General features: G+C 39.7%; 2 protein-coding genes across 22 annotated transcripts in view; one reads left to right on the forward strand and one right to left on the reverse strand.

Annotated features, from left to right (window-relative positions):
• Positions 1 to 457: 457 nt before the first annotated feature.
• On the reverse strand, positions 458 to 11034 carry GIN1 (gypsy retrotransposon integrase 1). Of its 7 annotated transcripts, none has more exons than XM_072922175.1 (9): positions 10902 to 11034; positions 8882 to 8926; positions 7379 to 7524; positions 6313 to 6506; positions 4881 to 5186; positions 3995 to 4183; positions 3732 to 3899; positions 2999 to 3287; positions 458 to 1269 (listed from the first exon to the last, which is right to left on the reverse strand). In XM_072922175.1, the coding sequence occupies exons 3-9, from the start codon at positions 7515 to 7517 to the stop codon at positions 971 to 973; spliced, it is 1584 nt and encodes a 527-aa protein (XP_072778276.1). In that variant the 5' UTR covers positions 7518 to 7524; positions 8882 to 8926; positions 10902 to 11034; the 3' UTR covers positions 458 to 970. The 7 variants fall into 7 exon arrangements, with proteins under 7 accessions (XP_072778276.1, XP_072778271.1, XP_072778270.1 ...); XM_072922170.1 differs by having other exon boundaries at positions 6313 to 6446; positions 10902 to 10990; XM_072922169.1 differs by lacking the exon at positions 8882 to 8926 and having other exon boundaries at positions 10902 to 11015.
• PPIP5K2 (diphosphoinositol pentakisphosphate kinase 2) overlaps positions 10778 to 24717 on the forward strand; it is a 47210-nt gene continuing 33270 nt past the window's right edge. For 7 of the 15 annotated variants that reach the window (XR_012052946.1, XM_072922144.1, XM_072922146.1 and 4 more), the window contains exons 1-4: positions 20442 to 20727; positions 22220 to 22415; positions 22754 to 22844; positions 23787 to 23872. Coding sequence is in view for 14 of the 15 variants with exons in the window: in XM_072922144.1 (XP_072778245.1) it covers positions 20584 to 20727; positions 22220 to 22415; positions 22754 to 22844; positions 23787 to 23872 (517 nt within the window). In the remaining variant the exon portion in view is untranslated. Of the gene's footprint in view, positions 10916 to 10951; positions 11090 to 11266; positions 11404 to 20347; positions 20728 to 22219; positions 22416 to 22753; positions 22845 to 23786; positions 23873 to 24717 lie in introns of those variants that run through there. The other 8 variants (XM_072922148.1, XM_072922152.1, XM_072922155.1 and 5 more) reach the window with 4 other exon arrangements.

Here is a 24717-nt window from a genome sequence, read left to right on the forward strand (position 1 = left end):
AAAAAAAAACAACAAACCAAAACAAAAAATAAACACAAAAAAAACCACAAAAAAACCCCAAATCAACAAAACCAAAACAACAACAAAAACTGACTTTGATGCATCAGTTTTCTATGTCAAAAAATTCCTGTGCTGCTGACTTTGAGAAACAGTCTTCTGAGCAGGAAGTCCAGACCAGTAACACTTACTCAAGGAAATCAGATAATAAGCTAATACCACTGCTTCACCTCTCATAGCTCACTGTCCATGGAAAATCTCCCAACATGCACAGCCTCAGTGAAGAGGTAACTGTAATGGAGAAACCAGATGTTTGTGAAAAAGCACATATTAATATTAAATGCTCTTAAGATTTTTTTTCACATGCTTGAGATATTAAAAGTGCCTACACTAGTAGATTTTTGATGAGCAGGGAACAGCTGAAGCCCTCATTGTTTCATGCATAGAACACTACATGTACTTTGATTTTGGCAGTTTTATTGTTTTGTGAGATCTTAAATGGATTAGATTAGAAATTAAAAGTTGTACAAGACAGATGCTGCAGCTTCCCAGAATGAATAGAAAACTGTTATATAATAGAAAAAGGAAGACATGAGCTTCTCTGTAGTGGAGGGAAAATTTACACCAACTTGCTTAGGTTTTTCATCTCACAGTGCACATTAGGAATGAGTCATCCAAGGGTTAAATGGAAAAGGTCCTTACAGTAAAAAGATGCATTGTGTCCTGAGAGGATAACAATAAGGCATGGCCACATTGCCATTCTACCAACAAAATCTGGAATTTAAACGCATGATCAGAATATGTACTAGTGCTTTTTCTTAACACCCAGACAAATTGGATACTTGAAACACTCTTAGATTCATAAAGGAGTAAAGTGGATTGGGCTAAGGAAGTTGGAGCTATTACATTTTTTTTTCAGTTTGCCCCAGTAGTTTCAAACTGTTTGGCAAGGAAATGTGATAGAAGACTATGCTTAAGTACCCTCTGTCTTTGTCTGAAGGTTCCAACAAGGTGAAGGCCATTGCTGTGGCTCTTCAGTGTTTGGTTCAATGCAATGATCTTCTCTCAGCTCAGACTCATGTTTGCATTCTGCTGATTCTTGGTCTTTGCAGACTGCAGGTGAAATCTGTACAGCAGATATGATATCTCTTTCGTAGGCATTTATTTCTTTTTCAGCAACAGAGTCCCCTTGACTTGAATTATTAGATGTTTCAGATAAGCCAATATAGTCATGGTCAAAAACTACTGCACCTTGTAGAATGTAATGGTTGCCTGCAAAAGGAAAGTAGCCATTAGGTCAGATCTCTGAAGCCATACTTGAAATGTTACTGAGGTGCTAACTTACTTTTCAAAACAATTTCCAAAAGAGGACAAGAACATTTGAGTGACAGCAAACTGATTATGTGAATTTCCCAGTTTCACTGAGGATCAAGTATCTGGCATCAAATATCAAATGTTTGTTACATCCACAAAATAACCCCTGAGATGATCCACATTTAGAGCTTTTCTTTCCTAGGTCAGTGATTAGCTTGATGTCTATCTCAGCCACTTACTGAACAAATGCTTCAATACAGCTACTAGCTTGAAACAATTGATATGTAGATTCTTTCATTTTGTGCGTGCACATGGATCAATGTGGTTTCTTCATGCTCTCACTGGGAAATCTTAGTTTAACACACAACAGGTTTTCCTCAAACCATAAATGTTTAAAAAGTAAGTAAAGTAGGCAAGTGGAAAAAAAAAACAAAACAAACAACCAAAGACCAAGACAGCCACTTCCTGAAAAAGGGAATTCTACATTTATGCACTGCTTCTGCAGTATTCAGCGGTAAACGTATTAGGCTCTAATACTACAAAGACCGCTATTTTCACATTTTTATACAGTGACACAATTTACCAAAAGTTATTGTAATAGCTGTTCATTATCTACATGCTTGACACATGGAATCAGGAGGCACAGAGTGATTGTCCAAAAAAACGTAGAGGCCTCCTAACATGACATGACATCAGTATCTTAGTTACAAAATCCATAACTGATGACTGACATAAATATTTCAACTTGTTACATGAAATTCCATATTTAGTTTCAGCTTTTCAAATCTCTCAGCTTGAAGAGGTGATGGATGAAATTACCATCTCAACATAGTTTATCTATTTACATGAACCAAAGTTTGATCACATGTGCCAATAATGTGGAAATTGTTCTGCTCTTCAAGAATTCTGAAGTAAAAAGCAGCTTGTTCTGTGAGAGAAGTCTTCCATATACTAAGTATTTAATTTTTTTCAAATGCCTCTGGTGACTCAAAGACAGCATGAGCAGAAAAGAAACAGCTGCCACTGTTTGGTTTACAAAAGGGCATGCTGAATATGTAAGACAAAGAGCAGAAGCTGGTAATCCAAATCTTTGGAAATTTCTAACCATCCTACCACAGAGTATGACAATTCTACTTACTTTGGTAAGAGAAATGCTGACTTCTTTAATAGGACAATTAAAATAAACTATTCCAAAATCAATTCCCTGATGTAGTCTTTCTATTTTAAGGCTTCAGAAGACACTCCAATGTTGTAAAAAAAAAAGTTTCCATTGCATAAGCAAAATTAATGTGAATTCTGCCTACACCAAAATAGTCAGGAAACGCTCCTTGAATACCAGTCAGCCTGCTTATATTTAGCATGTTCTTATACTTCTATCAGCCAGCACAAATAGATCCAACCCAGTGATTAGAAGTAACTTTAATAGAGGTTATTTCTAAAGACTTTGATCATTATTCATGAGCTCTGTTCCATGCTTTGCATAGTTTGACGTCACTCACACTCACTATTCTCCTTACTTAGCTATTCAGCTATTACATTAGTGTGTGTCTAATTAGTGGCTAATATAACTCCCACTGGTTTTCATTCTAATAACCTAACACCACAACAGAGAAGTTAAAAAAACAAAAAAAAGTCCCAGCTCTTTTTACATATATAAAAATACAAACTTAAAACCAATTATATACACCTTTTTCACTGGATCCTCTTATATATGGCTTGAGGTGAGACATCTTGATGGGTCTTTTCAGCCTGGATCCTGTGGAATCTCTTAATATTGCACAGCCATTTTCCGTGATGTAATCTATGATACAAGGACCAATCCATTCCGACTGGAAACGACCATCTTTCCACCAGTTTTTTCTTTGCCTGAGGACTTCATGACCAACTTTAAGTTGAAGGGTATTTAATTGTTTTGACTTCCTTTTGACTGTGATTTTGGTTCTGATATTTTGTTCATCTGAAGTTTTTTTATCTGCCTACAGAAAGAAAAATGTGATTTACTTTTTTTTTTTCTAAAAGTAATTATGCAGTTCTGTAGCATTGGTTAACAGTGCTTAAGCATGACATTGAGTGGTTTTAGATGTGTGTAGTTTGTAATTATGTGGGACTGACAAATGATGAAGAAATTGCTTTTATCTTCATAATTCACTACTCCATAGGCAATCGTTTTCAACTTCTCTATTCTGCCCTCTAAGTCAGACATAACAAACTTCTGACACTAAGTCTCTTTTAAGGTCACTCCCTCCAAATACACATATGTTACACTGAAATTAAGGGATCACAGGAGAAGGAAAACAAACTGAAAACCACCACTCAAACCCCCACATTATTTTAAAAAGTTAGTTATACTTTATGCCTCAGACCTTTTCATCCTTATATTCAGTCTTCTTACTAGTAAAGTTCAAACACATAATATTTACCTGGCAACCTGGGGTGTTGTCTTCTTCCAGTACTTGACTGAGTTTTTTAGTTGCTTCAAATATTTTGGCAAAACTATTGTATTCTCCTTCCACACATATGTTCATGGGCTCAACAACACGTGGGTTACGGTTGAACATTTGGAAATATGGGGTGTTTTGATCTGGCTCCTATTTATATGGGGACCAAAATAAAGCAAATTTAGCATACAGTTTTGCTGACATTTTGGAGGACTTCAGTCAAAAGAAGAAGAATCTTCACATACCAAATTTGTCAAATTGAAAGCATAGGCTATAGCACATAAATGTTCGTCCCAATCATTTGGATGGTCCATGCAATACTTGTTAAGGAAAGTTTTTATTGTCTTGGACATTCTTTCGTTTATACCATGTGTCTGAGGATAAGCCAATACAATTTGCTTCATTCCAAACAGTGCAAACAGTTCTTTGTTTATCTTCAAAAGAAGAAAAACACAATTAGTGAACATTTCTCCTGTTTTGCATCCAATTGCAAGTAAAAAACCTCAGATTTCCACGCTTTTGGCTGACATGATGGTGACTGGGAAAAATCTTACATACATATTGGCACAGAACACACCAGGACTGTGAATGAGAGCTACAGCATTAAGTAGGGCTTAGAAGCCAGTGATTGATGGTTTCTAACCACATTTTTGTCACTTAACTCAATCTGTCATTACCTCCATGTCACAATCTGATGATTTCATCTTCTCTTAGAGGAACAGTGTGGTAAGTCCTTCATAATCAATATAAGCCAACATCAAAAATATCCTTAGCTATTGCTATACTGGGCAACATGGATGAATGACATACATCAAAATGCAGTGTGCAAATTTATGCCAATCCAAGTGAGTGACAAAACCTGCACTATGACTGCCAGGAAATAATTGTACTTTGCTCTTTTTACAAAGAATAAAGTCCTGGGAAGCATTGCATAGCATTACAATTGCAAATAATTGGTTTGACATTTTTTGTATTGCGCAAACATCTTTACTTTTTCAATTAATGAAAAAAGTACTAAAGTCTTTCTCAAAAATAGCTTAAAATTCAAATCTAATATAAGGGAAAATGTATTTTTCTTGAAGGGAAAAAACAAGAAGAAAAGAGTTATTAACCAGCCATGTAAATAATTACCTGATAAACAAGCTCCTTCCCCTGATCAATAGGCATCTTTTGAGGTGGCCCATATAGGAAAAACACATTTATGATTGCCTTAGCAATTTCAGCTGCTGAAGTGTCATGCAGTGGTAAGATAACAGTCCATCTTGTAAACAAATCTGTCATAATAATGACGTATTTGTGACTTCTATTTGTAACATTGAAAGGTCCCATTAGCTCTATAGTGACTGCTGTCCATGGGTCCTCTGCTTTGATAGGGTGTATTTTGGGCACTCTGGTGGCTATGTTCTTTGCCATCTGGCAATGCTGGCAAGCATGCACCTAGAGAAGACATCAGGGAAGGTGTTATCAATGAAAAGTGATGGTGAGGTGAGGACAACCATCAGAATCACAGATCTCCACTATTTCTCTGTAAATCAGGTCAGACCAGGCAATGCAAAACAAATTTATCACTTTTCTTGCAATTTTTTACACTTGGATTTTTCAGAAGCAGCATAAAACCAAAATAAAACCAAATGGTACTGAAGGCCAGGAGAGGGACATGTAAAAGAACTCATAGCTGAATTCTCTCCATTCTCAAAGTACTGTGCTCTTTCAAGTCCACAGTACAAATTTTAAAATCCATTACTATCTGTAAATAATAAAGGAAGTAGGAAGCAACTGGGAGTGAAAGGAAGTCCTAATCATTCTCCTTTTGGCTCATCTATGTATGCTGTGGCTGAAAAACACTGGAAGTGTACATTATCTTCCATGCACAACAACTTAACCTATGGGACAGAGCACCTTTGTCCAATCCAAATTGAAAGGAAAAACCCATTTTCACTTCATGTAAGAGTTGCATATGAACCCAAAATATTCACATGATGCAGCAAGCGCATAGCAACAGTAATTTGGCCTTGAAGGACATTTACATAGTTTCCTGAAGAATAAAATTCTGCTAGGGGTTCCTGCACCTGTATCTTTGGGTGGAGGAGAAGGAACTTTTCCAAGCTTTGATGTGTTTAACTATTTCCTGAACACAATTTATTGTAAAGCAGAGACACCATTTTCATATTCTTATCTGCTAGCAGCTACTCTGGTCACACATCCTTGTGGATGTGTGGCACACTGCATTAAAAAAAAAAAAAAAAAAAAAAAAAAAAAAAAAAGAGGAGTCCTTGCACAAGAAATCTCTCTCGGTGGCTGCTCATCAGGACTGGATGTCCTACCAAAAGAGATTATGGCTCCCCAGCACACCATAGTGGTGTGCAAGCCAGTAAACGAGTAAGAAGTAATAAAAGAGTAAAAAGAAACACCATGCATTGCCAAGATGACCAGTTGCAGTGTGATTGCAAGCTTACATTTCCTCCTCATGAAACAGGCTGGGCACTTGCTGTATCAAAGTTCATGGGATTACCAAACACTTGTAACAGATTACATAAAGTATCCTGTAGCTATGAAGCCATACCCAATGCTTGACATCGTTTGTTACAGAGGTCCAGTAGTAATTAGACTCCACTAAAGTCAGTGTCCTTGATATACCATGATGAGTGCCAGCAGCATTTTTGTGGCATTTCTCGAGGACCTTTTTCTTCTCTTCATCTGAAACAATTACCAGGCGCATTTGTTTTCTGTCTTTTCCAACATAGAACAACTTGTTTTCTGAAAGAAGTACCAGCAAATTATAAGCAAGTGCTTTGTCTTCTGTTTAGTTTACTAAACTACTAAGCATGACTCAGAACAGAATTTATTACAGTAAGTTCACTTTTGTAAAAATATCTTTTTGTTTACAAACATTTTAATTATGTCCTCTAAACAGCCATGTTTATTATCTGGACACAAGGAGTTACAAAGGCAAGCCAGAATGCAAACAGCATTCCCATAGGAAATCTGACTGAAACACAAACTAACACTGGGGTTGGAAAGGAGAGGTAGGAGTGTTGAAACCATTGTTTGTGAAGCTGTTGGGTGCCTGCCAGCAACCTGACACTGACAGTCAAAGATTTAACTCCTCCCTACCTTCTCTCTACACAACAGTGGCAGTTTCAGTGGGATGGAGGCAGCACAGCAGACTACAATGCCTCGTAAAGGCTCATTTATCTCCCAGGGCTGCAATAAAGTCGGGAAGGGCCTGCGGGCTCCCGGGTGACTGATGGCAAAATTGTCCTTGTACTCCTGCCAGTCATCCTCCAGACTGGATGAAGCATTCCTTGTCTCTAGCTGCAGATCTGTTTCCCTTTCTATAATCCCTTAAATTATGGATTGCAGTGACTACATATTTGTACAGTATAAAAAAAGATATAAAACAAGGTTTGGCTTTTATATAGATAAATAAATCTGTCCTGGAATGGACTAAAGCAGTTTGAGCTTCCATTTCTAGAAACATCCCGTTATATATTAACCAGGGATTTGCAGAGCATTTGTGTCATAGAGAACGCTTATTAAAATCACAGAATGCACAGAGCAAGATCTCACTTTTTTCCATATTAGCAGATCTTCACCTTAGTATGTATTTTTAGCATAGAAAATTTTACCCTTGAAAACAAATTTTTTGGCAGCTCTCCTGATTCCACTTCTTTCACTTGATAATGTTGTGGGATGGTATTCCCCTGTTCGCTTATAGTATGCAATCTGCTTCAGGTGGAGCCCACCACTTTTTCCACTACGAACCATTGCCAATCTGAACAAAATGGACAGAATTTATTAGATAAATAGTCAGAGAAGAACATCGCCAAGTTTTTACAGATTTCTTTGTAGCTCAGAGGCATCCTGAGCTTACACCACCCACTATACACATCCACCATCAACTTTAGCAACAAGGAGCACTGCCTGGAACACTAATTTTGTTCTAAGCAGGGTTGATTTTGTCAAACTATATTTTAAAATTTCCATACAATGGAGGCTTCTACTACACTCATTGGACAGGGAAGGAAATGGTATCAAAGAAATTGTTCTTCTCATTCTTGGATACCTCTCAAATTTGGTTGTGCTTGAGATTGTCCAAAGATCCACCTTAGCTGTGAAAAAGCTACATAGGCAAAGAGGAAAAAACCAATTTCCCAGAGAGAAACAAATGGAAAGTTATTTTTTCACTAATTAATCACACAATTAGATTTGAAATTCCAAACCAGACTGCATGCAAGGTAACAATTCGTTCCTTGACACAAGCTGACTTCCCTGATAACATTAATAAGCAATAATGTCATTAGTAAAATGAGCCACTGATACAGAACCTGTTTGGGTTTAGCAAGAATAGCATCAAAATAATTATGTAATAATGAAAATTGAAATATTCACAGGAAGGATTATTGATGCAGCCTCTACATCATTTGACTGGTTTGGTTTTTTCCCCAAGTCTTTTCCAGCAACACAGAAGAGGCAGCAGTTTAATCCTGCGCTCATCAATGACTGCAGGAGCAGGATCAAGCTTGGGGTCTGCCATGTCATAATTCCATAGTGAATACTGGTAATCTACAGCATTAAGAAAATTTATTCCTTACTCACAGTATTAAGTAAATTTATTTCTGGCACTGTTCCATTGCCAGACTGTGACATTATGTAGCCTGCTAAAAAGAGTAATTAGTTTGTCTGCCATATGTGCCAAGTGACTTATAATTATGGGGAAGAGACAGTATCCAGTCACTCTGGAGTGCACATCATCTCATTATGTAGGGATGCTATTTGAAAACAAAATGTGTAGGACAAGATGCCTATTTTTTAATTTATAGATTCTGACCTAACTTTACTATGCTGGTGGTAGGAAGGAGGCAAAGACCTCTTAAGAGTGATTATGCCCTCTTTCATTTCATCCTTTCCTCCCAGAAAATAGAATGCTATATGTTATTTTTGGAACCTGCACACTGAGCTAAGCATTGCTGTTAGCAATGGCAAATGCATGACAGGAACTTTCCATTCAAAATGTGACAAGACTTTTGCCTCATTGAATACTTCGTTTTATACAACATCAGAGCTGATTTTCAAAACAAGCCAAGTCTCCTGTCATACAGCATTAGTGCTTAAAAGTAAAATTTTCCTACCTGAGAGAACTAACACTGATGTACTTCCCAACACCACGCTCTGGCCTGTGAAGAAAGACGGTGTTTCAGAACAGGGAAGGAGAGGAGCCAGAACACAGGACTGTTCTGACACAGCAGTTTCCTGTAAATTTATATCTGACAGCAAATGCTAAACCAACCCACTGAGCTGGTAAATTGGATAACTAACAGCAGAAAAGGAGGTGAGCCTACCATGAAGTAAATTCATGTTTCTGTTTTTGAAAGAAGTCAATTAACTAGTATTTCTGACAGTAAAAGAACATTGATGAAGGGCAATTAAAATATCCCATCTGCCAGGGGCACACATTCAAGTTTTACTCAGGGGCCTCCTCAAGGTCAGTGCTACACTTAAGTTACCTGAAGGCAAAACCAGCCCAGTATGGCCTGTCACTTAACTACAGGGATAATGGATTCTTTTGGCTTGACACAGACTTTCACAGATGGAAAGAAAAGATCTCACAGAACAATCTTTATTCTTCCAGTACTTTTGAAACTTGCCTGAAGCAGCAAATATTTTCCATGGAGTCCAAAACTGCCCATTTTAATAAAATGAAGTTGCACAGCAACAAAAACTTCTAAGCAGGACCACAGCATACACTTCTGCTAAGCAGACATGCTATCCACGTTTCTGCAATAGCTGTTTCTGTTACAAGCATTTTAAAGAGCTTAGGTAAACCAATGAGGAAAGAATGCTCAATGTAGCACCCACATACATTGATTTAGTATTATCCTGATCCAGCAAACAGTTAAGTACTTAAGTCTGCTGGATTGCTGCCCAATATGAGCTTCCTTCCTGGATATTTAATTTATTGTGCCCCTACTAATCTGTTCCCCCACCACCTAATTTACTTTGTTTGGTCTACTCTTAAAAATGCCAGATAAAACAGCCCTGAAAAGAACAATTTATAAAATCTTCTGGTTTTCTCATTTATTCAGATAATTCATATGCTATGTCTCTCAATACTCATAATGCATCTGGTAATCTAAAAATCAAAGACATAACATCAGCTATCCATTTTTTAGTACCTTAGAAGCTCAAAAAGTCTACATGAGAACATATTTTAGCAAAGAAAATGAAGCTTCCATATAACTAGTGGTCTTTAGCTTTAGTGGCTTGGCCAAAATAGTCACACCTGCTAAAACTAAGCTATTTCATCCTTTAATGCCCATTTTCTCCTACAAACAAACACAATCCTAACTGCAAAACTATTATTTAAGTCCAGCTTTTGACAAACTCCCCTACTTCTGACCGCTCTTCCTGAAAGAAACAGGAATTGCCTGTGGAGCCCTGAATCACAGTCACAGAATGGTTTGGGTTGGGACTGATTTTAAAGTTCATCAACTTCGAAACTGCTGCCGGTTCCAGGAACACCTTCCACTAGATGAGATTCCTCAGAGCCCCAAACCCACTTGGGTTCACTTCCAGGAACGGGGCAGACACAGCTTTTCCGGGAAACCTGTTCTAGCGCCTCACCATCCTCTCCGTAAAGATTTTTCTTCTAGTAACTGGTCTAAATTTGCTCTCTTGTCGTGTCACTATATGGTCACATAAGAAACTCCCCTCCAGTTCCCGTACAAGCTGTCTCCAGCACGCAGCTTCAGAACGCCGCTCTTCTAACCAGGTGCTTCCAAAAAGGCGCAGATCAGACTGAGAGACTCGCCTACACTCCTCCCTGGTTTTGCAATTGCGACAGAGGGCTGGGGCCGGCGCCTATGAGGCGAAGCCGGTCACGCCGGCCCCATCCAGAATCCCACCGATTCCCGCCGGGAAGGCACCTCCGCATCCTCCCGCCCGCCCGCCGCACTACACGTCCCGGCGTGCACCGCGCCCGCGCACGGCACGCCGAGAGCGGCGGCGGCGAGCGGCCGTCCCCAGGGCCTCGCGCCCCGCGCATGCACGAGGCGACGCCAACGCGACCTTTTTGCTTCTCGCCGCCGCCCCCGCCGCGCTCCCGGCCCGTGGGGCACGCCCGGCAGAACCCGCCGTGCCGCGGGCACGCACCTGCTCCCGCAGAGGTACCGGCAGGGCCCGGCGCGGGGGCCGCCGCTCCCCGGCCAGACCAAGCACAGCCGCGGCCCCGGCGGCTCGCCGGGACTTTTGTGGCGCCCCCGGAAGTGGCGGGAGGGAGAGGAGGGGGCGGGGCAGCGGCGGCGCCGCCTCCCGGGGGGCTGCGGGGCCACCGCGGGCAGGTGAGGTGGCCGCTCCCTTCTGCCTTTCCCGCCTTTCCTTCATTCCCTTCCTTCCCATCTCGGCCCGGCCGGACGCGGCGGGCAGCGCGGGGGCTGCGGCGCGGGGCGCTCCCGGAGGAGCGGTGCCGCAGTGGGCGGGCGGCGCGGGCAGAGCCCCGCGGGCTGCCCGGCGGTGCTCGGGCACGCCCAGGGCGGGCGCGGCTCGTGTGCGCGGGCAGCGCTTTGTCCGGCCGTTCCGCCCCGGTGCCGCACGCCGGCGGCGCGAGGCTGAGGCGTGCGCTGCTGCCCGCGCCGGGCGAGGCGCTTTGGTACAGGTGAACGCCTAAACGCGGATGGGGAGGGACGTGACAGAGCGCTTCTTGGAGCGCTGCGCTTGGAGCACTCTGTTAGCGTCCCAAAACCTTGTGATAAATTCAGTAATAAGTTGGAGCAGGGGAGATGGCTGTCTGTAATCAAAATGGGGGGCGGGGTGGGGGGGGAAGCAGCAGCAAAAGCGCCGAGGCTGAGAAGTGATTACATGTCAGGAGCAGAAATGAGAGAGATGTAAAGACTGCATGTCCCGTGTTACATTTGTCTTTGTTTTTATGGTGTTTTCCAGAACGTGGGAACTTTATAGAGTATTGGTTAGCTTTGAAAATGCTGGAGGTTTGGCGCTTCTATTGTTTCCTTATAGTCAGTCACAAGCAGGAAGATTGGGGGATATCTGTATCATAACCACAACAAAATAGGTAGTTTTCTTTCTCATACAAACTACTTCTGATATTGGTGTACCCTTTCCATCTGTTTGTAACAGTGTTTCTGCATTGTTGTATAGGTCTTTCTCGGTGCTGTTTTCCTCTATCTGATTAGCCTGAATCTTTCCAATATCCCTTCTGGATCATATTTCTCTAAGTAACAAGCCAAGTCTGTTGTTTTTTTCCGTGGAGTATCGAAATTCTTATTGAATCCATCTTTGTCTTGGTGAACAAGGTTTGATTCGATCAGTAACAAAACTCTTCTTGCTATGTAAAACATTTTTTGTTGTATAGAGTAATGTAATGTGCCTCTTATGGTTCAATGTGTGAGAAATTCGATTTTTTATACTTACTGGCTTATCTTGGTTGTCTCATTCTTTCTGTGGAAGAAAATTTTACCCTTCTGGCAGTTGTGATTAGAACAGATCAAGCCTCCAGAGGCTGAGCCAAATGAACTTGGCAGATGTTTTTTGCAAAACCTCTCATCTCTGCAAAGTTGAATTGAAGTTCTTTGTGAGAATCTGGAGAAGCTGTTTTGACATCTGTGAGTGGGATCTTTGAAATTTGGGAAGCCAGCCTTCCTGAAACATTGAAACTTGTCTCAAATATAAATGACTTTATGTGATGTGTTTGACAGAGTTTGATTTAGAAAAGAACTTGGAGGTTAATAAATGTGAAAATTATCTACTCTGTGGCTGTGCAGGAGAACTTCAAACACATGCCAGATACCAGTTTGTGTGGTTTGCCAGTTTCAAATAGCACTGCCTTTCTGTGTGGAAGATAAGAGAATGATATTTGCTAGATGGATTTTTCTAGACTTCTAAGGCTGATTTAACACATCTGTTAAGGAATAGTCATGGTTTATTTTGCAGTTTCAACCAGAAAGTTGAAATATGCCTGTGATACTGCAACATTTGAAGATAAACTCAGAGTTTTATATGTGCTAAAAAGTTACTCTTCTACTGGTGAACTGTTAGGGAAAAATAAGTTCTGGAAGCAAAGAACTTGGTCAGCGAAAGACCCATTGAAAAGTTATTTCACTTTAGGGTTTGGTAATTCAGAGTTGCTGAAAATACTTTGCCTAACTAACTATATAAGTACTGGGAGAAAAGACAGACATGGGGAAATCAGCCAAGTAGTCACTGTTTGAAAACTGGAAAAGTTGTGCTTTAAGACTAGAAATTTTATTTTTGAACAACCTAGAAGATATGTATTTCCTTGCTGCAAAGCTTTCCTCTTAACAGATCCTGGCTTACATGGCTTTTCTCAGTTTTTTGTTACTAAGATACTGTAATACAGAGGATCAGACTGATTATTACTTTTGGTGCAAACATCCATTACTCTTGGAAAATAATAAGGATCCCCAGAAAAAGACTTAGGCCACTGAAGCTTGTTAGCTAGCCTAGCTATACAGAGTTTTGAGAAATGTTAGGTACTCCTGAGCAGAGTTGTTTCCAGTAGGAAATGCCAGTAAGGTGAGTATTTCTAGATTCCTGATGCTTGAGAGTGGGTGCTTGGAAGTGTCTCATTGGTAAGATTTGGCAGACTAAGGACTTGTCTTCTGCTTGAAATACTGATCAGCAAGCACTCTCCTGTAAAAAGCAATCCAGAGGCCACCTTAAAGAAAAAAAAAAAAAACCCAAAACACAACAACACAGCAAACAAAACGCAAAAACCCACTTAGTAATAGATAGAGAAAGTGAAAGGATTATGATAGCCTAGTGGTTAGATCAGGTGAAGGAACGGGACAAATACTATCTCTGTTCTCTCTTGTATCAGAGGTTTTTGTATCATCAAACTCCCTGTTTTCTGTTAATCCAGAAGTGTGTCCTAACCACCAAGCTGAAAAGTGTGTGGATAAAGACATCTGCATGTATATATTACTGCTGAAGATGGAGTATGAGTAACAGTCCATAGTTTTTTTCCTCCAGAAAATGCATTCATTGGCCAACAGGTGCTTCCTAAGCAGAATCATGGAGCAGATCCTCCTGGGGAACTTGGAAGATAAGAAGGCAATAGATGACAGGCAATGTGTCTTCACTAAGGCAAATTTGACAATTTAGTGGCCTTCTATGAACACCTTTCAGTAAGTGAAAGGAGAGTGACTACAAGAAAGCTGGAGAGGTACTATTTACAAAGGTCTGTAGTGATAGGACCAGGGGCAATGACTTTGAGGATGAGGAATGAGAGATTTAGATTAAATATGCAGAAGTTCTTTGCTGAAGGGGTGGTGAGGTGGATGCCCCATCCCTGGATATCTTCAAGGCCAGGTTGGATCAAGCTTGGAGCAGTTTAGTCTAGTGGAATGTTCCCTGTCCATGGTAGGGGTTTGGAAACAAGTGATCTTTGGGGATCTTTTGAACCAAAACCCTTCTGTGATGCTTTACTATACCATGACACATTTTTTTACATAACTTTTCTGATATATTAATTTATTCATCCATAAAGAACCACTTGAGGACTTAATATGATCCCCTAAGTAAAAGAAGGCTCCATGCTGGAACAGCATTACTGTCCATGTGCTGCAGCTCCTTCAATGGTGCTCCAGCACAGACTCTCTGTGGGCTATATCTTCCTTCAGGTCCATGCATCATCTCCAGTGTAGGGTTCCATATGACCTGCAGTGGATCTCTGCTCCACTGTGGACCTCCGTGGGCCTGCAGTGGCACAGCCTGCTTTACAGTGGGCTGTTGGGGAATATCTAAGAGCCTGGAGCACTTCCTACATGTCCTTCCTCAATGACTGTGGGGCCTGCAGAGTTGTTTCTGTCAGTTATTCTCACCCCTCTCAGCTGCTGTGCAGTGTTCTTTACCCTTTCCTAGATACCTTATAGCAGAGGTGTCAACAGCATGGCTAAGGGGCTGAGCTTTGGGCAGCAGCAGGTCCATCTTGGAGCTGACTGGCTCTGTCTGAGATAGGGACAGCTTCTGATGTCTTTGACAGAAACCATCCCTGCAGCTCACTCACCACCAGAACCTTACCAGGGAATCCCAATGCAGGCACTTACCTGGCAAAGAAGACTCCTTTTATTCTTAAGAAGGTTTTTTCAGGTTTCAGTACAGTGAAACTGGGAGGTGGATAGTCTCTCTTGGAATAAGAACTGCTGTAATTTTTCTGGTGGGGCAATGCATAAACTGCTATATAGTGATGCTTCTGGAAAATTGTAAAAAATATCTGCAGTGTTCCCACAGACAGAAAGAATTTAACAGGTTTACAGTTGTCATTTGCATAGATCTATCTTTTTATCTTGTCATTTGCATAGATCTTTTCATGTGGCAGTCTGAGAGCTGTGCTTGGCTTGTAGGCAATATCAGTGTCTGGCTAAAAGCAACAAATAAAGGCTACTTTTCATTCTTTTCTCGAGATTCTTGTCATGATTAGGGAATCTGTTAGCTTTGGGAATTATGAGGGTTTTTTAGGGAATATTTTTTTAGGGAATGTGTTTTCTGTTACCTTTTCTAAGCCTATTGCTTGGCTGTAATTTTACACATCAGTGGAGTTTCTTGCCTAATGTTACTGAGCAGAGCCGAGTTACTGAATGTGATGATAAACTTCATAAGACTATTGAAGTTAGTATTTGCTGAAGAGAGACAGAGATTTCTCAACTTCATGTACTATCCTTGGACCTTATAAATTTCAATATTTATTTGAAACCCTTATATCCCCTTGAATTTTCATTATTATTGTTTGATTTGTTTCTTTATGGGTTTTTCTTTGTTGGGGTTTGGTTAGTTGGTTTGTTTAGGTTGTTTGGGTTTGAGGTTTTGTTATTGTGTAAAAATTATCAGGCAGTAACTATAACATTCTTTGTGTTTAAGAGATACCGGGATAGAGCTGCTCAATAAATCTTTTTCAGATTTAGTCCATCTCAGTAATGTGCTGATAGCTACTGTTCAGCACTGCATAGGGATGTGTGTGGGCAACAGAACAACATCTGTATGTAAATGTTAATTTTTTTATTGATTATATGACACAGGAGAAATTTTGTGTTTGAATTCTATCTAGTTTTAAATTGGGGTGAATATGTATCTCTTGCTGTGTAAGGTACAAAAATAAACAAGTCACATATGGTTTATTGACAGCATTGTCTTCAGCAGCTTTTGTGTTTGGCATCCTTTCCCTCTTTTTCTGCTTTTTGGCTGTCCTGTCTCTTCTCTCTTTCTGGTTGTTTGTCAGACCTTGTTAGTAGTTCTAAAGTCTCACATTTAAGTTTGAAATATTATCAACTTTTTTTGACTCATCTGTAGAAAGGTGTCACATATGCATGAGAGCTCTTGGGATTGCAGCACTTGGTGCTCTCAGCTGTTAGACTCTACTGAGCCTGTTTTCTTCCTGTCTGTCCTCCCATTCCACCTTGTTTCCTCCTCATGCTTTCTTTCTTGCGTCACTTGCAACCCAACAAACTGTCTGTCTGTGGTAATTTCTTACAGCATAAATTGTATTGCCGAATTGGAGTTTTGAAATGGGTAAAATGCCTCAGCAGGAGTCAGGCAAACATTTTCGCTAAATATACTATTAATGAAAATATTAGCTATAGTGGTTCTAGCAGGAAGATATTGAAAACCTTTTGTCAGCTTGAGACTATCTGAGAAATTGCTATTAATATTATTTGTGTTTTAATGATGTAATTTAAATTGCCAGAAGCTGATAAGGGATACAGTTGGAATATGCCTACAGCATGAAAAAAGTGAAACTTTAAAAGTGTCCTGGGGTGACTTTATGATGCTTGTATCCCCATTTGTCTGTTTAGCCATTAATAAATAGAAATCAGTTTTGCACCTTTAAGATTTGTTACAAGAGCAAAGGAGGGAGAGAAGAAGCACAGAGTTTGTTTTCAGGAGCCGCACTCACTCCTCCACATTCCTGCTCCTGGACTGTGTTGTCTGCGGATGGACAGACAGCAGGACAGAGCTCTCCTTTGCTTTTAGTTAGTTTTAGCTAGCTGAGGCAGAGAAGTTCCCTGGACTGTGTTTTTCTCCTTTTCTTTGGACCCATTTAAACCTGCTCTGAACTGAACCCAGAAGAGCAGCAGCAGCTCGCACCTGAGGCCCACCGGGCCGGGCCTGGGCCGCGGCATTTTCCAGCGCTGGAGGGACTGAGAAGAGACAGAGTGTGCTGAGCTACAGCCCACAGAGGGGACTTTCTGACTTTGTCATCTCTTCAGAGTGGCAAGAGGTTTTTTTGTTTAATGTTGGGGATTTTTTTTCTTTTTTTTTTATTTTTGTTTTTTTTTTTGTGCTGGTGAATGCTTTGCCGGTTAAATAAACAGGTTTTTTCCACTTCTTTCCCGAACCGCTTGTGGGAGAGGCCACTTGTATTTGGTTTCTAGAGGAATCCCTTTGGAGATTTTCTCCCAAATTTGCCCTAAACCGGGACAAAAAGGAGCAGTATGTGGGTAGAGCACAGGGCAGTGGTCTGTTTTGTTACTATTATGTATATATATTTGCAGAATTGTAGCAGCGTGTAGCTACAGTGATGATCATGATCCAGGGAAGCTACAACGGCGACAGGGAAAATAGACGAGACAAGTCTTTCTGAGTAGCACGAGAGTTCATTTTATTTCCCCCCTAACCCTGTGCTGGGGGGAGTAGGGGGGCAGAGGCCTGAGAGCCTGAGCAAAGCCCAGAGACCTGAGAGCGCTCAGACCCGGGGCTGGGAGGTTTTTATCAGGTGTCCCACGGGAGGAGCCTTAAAATCAGATTACAGCCTCCTCAGAACAGAGAGACTCCACACAGAATCATGTTACATATAAGCACTACTTATGATTCTTTGTTATTTGTTTGTAAATTCCACAATATAAGCTATTTTGATATAATGGCATTTTTAAAAGTTGTTTTCATGAGTGGTTAGTAATTTAAAAATATGTTGGAACTATTTAATGCATGATGGAGGGTTTAATCCAGAGTTTTTATTCCGGCCTGCAGGCCTCTGAATGTAGCAGCAGCTCCAAGCAGAACTGCCCTGCAGCCTCTGAATCCAGTCACTGCTCCAGTGGATGTGATGGCCCAATCCCCCCCCCCCCCCCCCCCGGTGATGGAGGGCACCTTTTGAACCTGCCCAGTCACTGACGCCCTTCTGGAATGCCAGGAGTGACAGTGCTGGCAGGAGTCAGGGTGGGGAAAGGAGGAGTGATTGACACAGAGGAGGACACCTTCAGGGGAGAAACCAGGGTTCAGGGGTAAACCATGAAGGCACACCACAACAGGTGGACAATGTTAATCTTGGAGAAAATAATTATTAATTCCAAGCAAAATATGTGGCTGTTCAAGTCTGTTTTCTGCACATGAAGCCCTACTGCAATGTACTTTCCACGCATATCACCAGCAGTTTCCAGATTCTTGAGTGAGGAAGGTAGCAGAACAATGAGTTTTCAGACAGGATTGTTGGGGAAGTAAGTTTCAGGTAGTATCTGTGTAGACAAATATATTCCCTTCCCTTCCCTTCCCTTCCCTTCCCTTCCCTTCCCTTCCCTTCCCTTCCCTTCCCTTCCCTTCCCTTCCCTTCCCTTCCCTTCCCTTCCCTTCCCTTCCCTTCCCTTCCCTTCCCTTCCCTTCCCTTCCCTTCCCTTCCCTTCCCTTCCCTTCCCTTCCCTTCCCTTCCCTTCCCTTCCCTTCCCTTCCCTTCCCTTCCCTTCCCTTCCCTTCCCTTCCCTTCCCTTCCCTTCCCTTCCCTTCCCTTCCCTTCCCTTCCCTTCCCTTCCCTTCCCTTCCCTTCCCTTCCCTTCCCTTCCCTTCCCTTCCCTTCCCTTCCCTTCCCTTCCCTTCCCTTCCCTTCCCTTCCCTTCCCTTCCCTTCCCCTCCCCTCCCCTCCCTTCCCCTCCCTTCCCCTTCCTTCCCCTTCCTCTTCCCCTTCCTTCCCCTTCCTCTTCCTCTTCCCCTTCCTCAAAGGAGCTGAACCAAAATGATAAAGGACATTAAAATCCACCAACTTCAGGTACTGCAAGGAGGAGACCTGTGCCAGAAATTCAGCAACTTTCCCATCTGCTCTGCTCTGGGCTGTTATGTGATCTCTTCTTCCCCTTCCCAGAGACAAAAGGGATCAACTGCCTTTTTATCCTAGGGCACACAATCAGCCTCTGTATTTTTTTTTCCCTGGGCATTTTTTCTGACCTTTTTTTGTTCTCCTGTTGGTGGATGTCTGGGTGTGTGGAGAGTAGGTTTCTGGGAATTAATTTATTCAGTCATTTTCTGTGCCTTAGAGCACCCCAATGCCTTGTTTGGTTGGTTGGTTTTTGTTGTTGTTAATAAGCAGGTCTTTTGATGTTTTTTCACTTTCACCTGCTGGTATCAATTTTTCTCATTGAAGAAAAGGGAGATATTGAAGGGCTTTTTCTCTTTAGAGGAAATACTCATTCCAGGGCATTTTGTCCTGAAACTTGTCTCCAAAACAGAGACAGTATTGTTCACCCACACCTAGCCTCTGAATTAGGACAGTTTCTTTTTAGGCAGCTTTTGCTTTGCTTGCCAGCCCCCTTCATGGTTGACCACTAGTGGGAATTTACTATTGCTTCACTTAGTTCATAGGACAGCCAAAGTAATTTTCACTGATATTTAAAAACAAATTCAGTTCTGCTGAGACATCACTGTTGAATGGCACTTGCGTAATGCCATGCAACTGAACGGCCCAACCCATTGGATCAGATGAACTTCTAAACTGCTTATAAAGTAACTGCTTGCTAATTTTCTAAGTGATATTGATGCATTATAAATAATGTTATAAAGCCATATACATCTCACAGCATCAGTTACCTGGTTAAAGTAACAGATGCCTAATTTATGGATCTGTTTCTCTATACAAGTTATTTTGCCAATATTTTATTTTCACATGGCAGGTTAAAAGGGTTTAATATGTGTTCACTTCACTGCTACATTAGTGGTTAGAAGTCCTTTTGTCAGAAGGCAGTGCTAGTGTCCGTCTCTGTAATTTTTAATTTTTCACTGTGAAAATAAGGCAACACTTTGTTGCAAGCTGTCACATACATTCTGTTTTGATAGAAAAGATTCACTTGAGATATAAGACTAGGGGGTTTTTTAATAGTCCTAATGTTGGGTTTATGTTTTTCATTAGCACAGACAGTAGCAAACAGTAGTCTGTTTGCCATTGTTATTTGATCACAAAATTTCTGTGGAAAAAACAGACAGTGCCATGAATACTGAGTTAATACTGTAAATATTGGAGAATATTTTTGTTGCATATTTCATGTAAAATATAAACTCTCAAGCCTTCTGAAGTTAGGAAAAAAATGTATTTGCCAGCTTTTACTTCTGTGAGTTATATTTTCTGTTTCTAAAATTTATGCATCAGTAGTTTGATAGTAATTTTGAAACTATTCCCCATGCTCTAAACATACATCTAAAAGTGTAGACTGTATGTAGTGCACACTGTTTTATTTCTGATCTTTGTTCAGAGGTACATAATTGTCCAAACATTTTTTCTACGTAAAAAGAGTTTATTTTATCTCCCCTTATCATGTGTCTTTTTTTTTTTTTTTTTTTTTTTTTTTTTTTTTGTCTGTTTCTTGTAGGTTAAAAAGTTATACCATCTCAGGGAAGCAGCAGCACAGTGTGGTTAGTAATGAACAGATGAGAACGAGTTAAACACTGCCTGGTAAACAACGTAATCACAGTGGCAACAGTGTACAAGCAAAGACATCAAAGAGCAGGGGACTTTGGTGTTCCCATGTCAGTAGGAAACATGCCCAGGATCTCAGCTGCCAGAGTGCCTGCAATTTTTACATAGATTTATATAGGTCTTGTAACCATGTCTGTTAATGCGACAGAGAATGATCCTCCCAGATTCTTTGTGGGTGGAGAAGATGGAGAAGGATTATTGGATTCAGCCAGATCTACAGATTATGAACACTTCTATGACCATGGGGAAGAAGAAGAGGAAGAGTATGACTCTGTAAGTACTCTAGAGACACTTGTTTACTGTTCCTTGTTCTCAAGCATTATTTTTGATTTCCAATTTTCTTTCAAAATGTTTTATAAAAATATTTTTTCAAAATATTTTTCAGTATTGAATTATTTTTCAAAAATGGCATTAGCTCACGTAAGTCTAGTACTGAAATGGTGTTCTAAATTGAGATATTGTTCATATTCAGATAATGATGTGTCAGTAATATTTGGAAAAGAAGAATACCAGAAAATTAAGTATGCCTTGAACTGTGAAGTAGATGTGCTTTATTTTAGAGAGTTCTAGGGCAACTGAGATTGATGTGCATGATTTGGAGACTTAATTGGGATTCTGGGTATGAACTTGATGATGGCATAAGCCTCTGTTTTATTTATTTGGATAGTTGGACAAAAAAAAATTATTGGGAATTTTTCTTTTGTGTGCTGTCAGCTGCTTCAGAGTTAACTTTTGATTTTTTTCCCTTCATTGTCTTGGTATATTGAAAGTGCATTCTAAGTTCATCTTAATTATACCTTTGTTTATTATATCTATAAAGTGTTCTGAATTGTATTTTGAGCACTCTGCTCACCAATTTTTAGCTTGCTTGAGACAAACTCTTAATGGTATTATGCATGAGTCATCGTGTGATTTTTTTAACTCTTTGTTGTTTGTTCCTTTTGCAACATTGCATTTTATGGAATAGATGTAATTTGCACTAATTGTGAATTCTTCTAAAATGTTTAAATGCAAGACAGCATTGCTAAAGCACTTCCCATGATTAAAAGTAAGTGGGAAATGCGGAGTAGCAGTGCAAAATTAGCAGCTCAGGTAGCTCAATTCAGTGAGCCTATTTTGGCAAGAGAAGGTAGATGGCTAGGTTTTCAAAAGGTAGTAAGTTCAATTAAAAGGATTGCTCTGTGGGTTTTTTGTTTCCTTTGTAGAGCAAAATAGGTTGGCCTTTGCCTTTAGAAATACCACTGGCAGAAAAAAATACTGAAAGTTCAGCGTGAAAGTAAATATAGTGTATGCAAAAAAAGTGAAACTGTTTATGCACTAAATAGTTCATAAAACTAGAAAAGTAGTTTCTTGTTTTCTAATTTTTCTTTTCATAATTCACTTGTAATATTAGGTGATGAGAGGCCTTGTGACTGTTAGTTAGATATATAACAGTGACATAATTTAAAAACCAATTACTATTTAATTTCAGAGTAAGCCATCATTTTGTTTATTCAACACTCCCGACTTAGCCTTTGATCATGTTTGTTTGTCTGTGGTAACAATACTCAAAAATAGTAATGTAGAGATTTTAAACGGTTTCATTCTTGAGGCATTTTTTGTGAGGATGCAGTGTGATATGCTGTTATGTTGCATTTTTTTATCTGCTAGCAATTTACCTGAATTTTAAGAGAAAATAGCTGCTCTAATAATGTGCTGCTGAAACCCTGTTGTGTTTTGAGAACACATAAAAATTACTTTTCCCTTTCCCCTGCCTCCTTTCTAGCCACCAGAAAGACAAATTGCAGTTGGGATTTGTTCAATGGCTAAGAAATCAAAGTCCAAACCAATGAAAGAAATTCTTGAACGCCTCTCCATGTTTAAGTATATAACTGTGGTGATATTTGAAGAGGATGTTATTTTGAACGAGCCAGTAGAAAATTGGCCTTTATGTGACTGTCTCATTTCTTTTCACTCTAAAGGTAAATCTTGTAATAATACCATAAATACTGGTGACATCTAAATTACTTAAGCTCTTTGAAAGTCCTTTGAGCTTTTTTGTCTAACAGTTTTTTTGGATTTTCCTAGGAAGTGACTATTTTGTCTTCTTTAATATAATACAACTGACTTGTAAAGTGTAAGTTTTTTAAATGACACTGTTTACATTGCTTAAGAAAGTCTTGCCTGACACAATATAAGAATAGCTGTCTCACTGGTAAATACATTTGAAGTCAGTGGAAATAGTGATGTAATGCAAAGGATCCAAACTATTTACTGGTAATGTGTCTTGTAATTTTGTTTTTCTTAATAAACATTTTAGGGTTTCCACTGGACAAAGCAGTAGCTTATGCAAAACTCAGGAATCCATTCATAATCAATGACTTGAATATGCAGTATCACATACAAGACAGGTAAATGACACTAATCACCTTTTAAAGCAAGCTAGTTTTGTCAGAGGCTATATAAATCTGTTGTTATTGCATACAGTTCCAGTGTATTGTCCCTGCCCATGGTGGAGGGTTTGGAATTAGATGATTTTTAACATCTTTTCTAATTCAAACCATCCTGTGATTCCATGATTGTACAGTAGTTTAAATAAAATTACAGTGAATGTTACACTTTATTAATGTATGCATAGTTTTCTGGAATGTGTCTTCAAGTGTGTTTTTTTCTTTTGCTGTTTTTACATTGATGTATCTGAAGATTTACCAATGCTGATACATTTTTCTAAAGCTTAGCAAATAAAAAAGTTTAAATTCTTAAAATACACGTAGGATAAGTATGTGTAGCAGCTGTACAAGCTCAGATAATTGTAGCATTCATGTGATTTACAGTATTTTTTTTCTGTGAAGATGATACTTAACAGATGTTATTAGTACTCAAAGGTCATGTGGTTATTGAAAGCAAATTTTCTTTTGGAGCTGAGGTCATGTATAGCAAACATTAATAAAACAACAGTAAGCAAAATACGCTAACACTGAAACCTTCTGAACAGTGAGAAGACTTGCTATTTTGGATGCCTTAAGTTAGTGTTCTGTATAAAGCTGAACAATTGAAAATCTCCTTTAACAAGACAATTGTTTTGTGCAGATGTCTGTTGCACTGCCAGATAGAAAAGGACTGGCATTGCAAAGTGCATTTTTATTGATGTTGAAGAGATCACTGCGAAGGTACAGCTGTGTCAATGACCTTTAAAGCATTATATTAGTAAATAGAGTATTATATATGTAACCTTACCCTGTGTGATTTGAAAAAAAAATTGTGTTTATTTTTTTCCTCCTTTACTCCTAGATTGTAAAATGCAAATATTTGCAGGATTTGCTGGCTCATTTCTTCATGTTCTTTTCTTCTAGAAGAGAAGTCTATGGTATTCTTAAAGCTGAAGGAATTTTACTTCCTCGCTATGCAGTTCTGAACCGTGATCCAAACAATCCCCAAGGTAAAAAGAACAGAGAAAAAATATCAACCATTAGCATTTCAGTGGAGAGCAGTATGGACATAGTGGAAAGATAAATTTCACTGCCTAGACAATTCATTTTTGCAGTTTGATTTCTATGCCAGCATTTCAAGATTTGTTGTGGATTGACCTCTACTGGCTGTGAGGTGCACTAAGTGAAAAAGAAAAGAGGTTGAGGTTGTGTAAGCACTGTTCAGCATTAACAAAAACATCAGGACATTTTTGTCACAAGTTCAACACATAGCACCATACCAGCTACTGTCAAAAAAATTAGCTCCATCCCAGCCAAAGGCAGTACAAGTATGCAACTGAGAAGTATGATTCTGACACCATACATCTTACAGACATCATAGAATAACTAGAATATAAGGGCCTCCTTACTCAAGCTGAGCTTCTAATATGTCTCTAAACAGCAGCATTTAGGATATTATATTAATCACAATTATTAGTAATTTTCCTTAGGAAAGTAATATTGATAGAATCAAGTCAGGCTATTGAATTATTCCCCTTCTGAGTATAAGCAGCCATACTTGAAATCTGTTCTAGGTATATCTGCAGATGCTGTACTATGAATATAAATTGGAATTAATTTTTTGGGTAGCTGCAAAATAAAATGAATTTTTCTACTAAAATGAAGACTTCAAGCAACAGTAAGAGATTGCAATGACAGGTCAAGGGAATTTTGCATTAAAATGTCTGTGTGATCTAGGGAAAAATGAGACTTTTATGCTTCAAAAATGAAATTAAAGCTGCTGCTTGCAATTAACCAGTATTGAATACCAGGTTCGTGATTGCTGATACCAGAGGACCTAATTTTATGTGCAGGG

The sequence above is a fragment of the Taeniopygia guttata genome, chromosome Z (assembly GCF_048771995.1).
Source record: "Taeniopygia guttata chromosome Z, bTaeGut7.mat, whole genome shotgun sequence".
Classification (NCBI taxonomy): Eukaryota; Metazoa; Chordata; class Aves; order Passeriformes; family Estrildidae; genus Taeniopygia; species Taeniopygia guttata.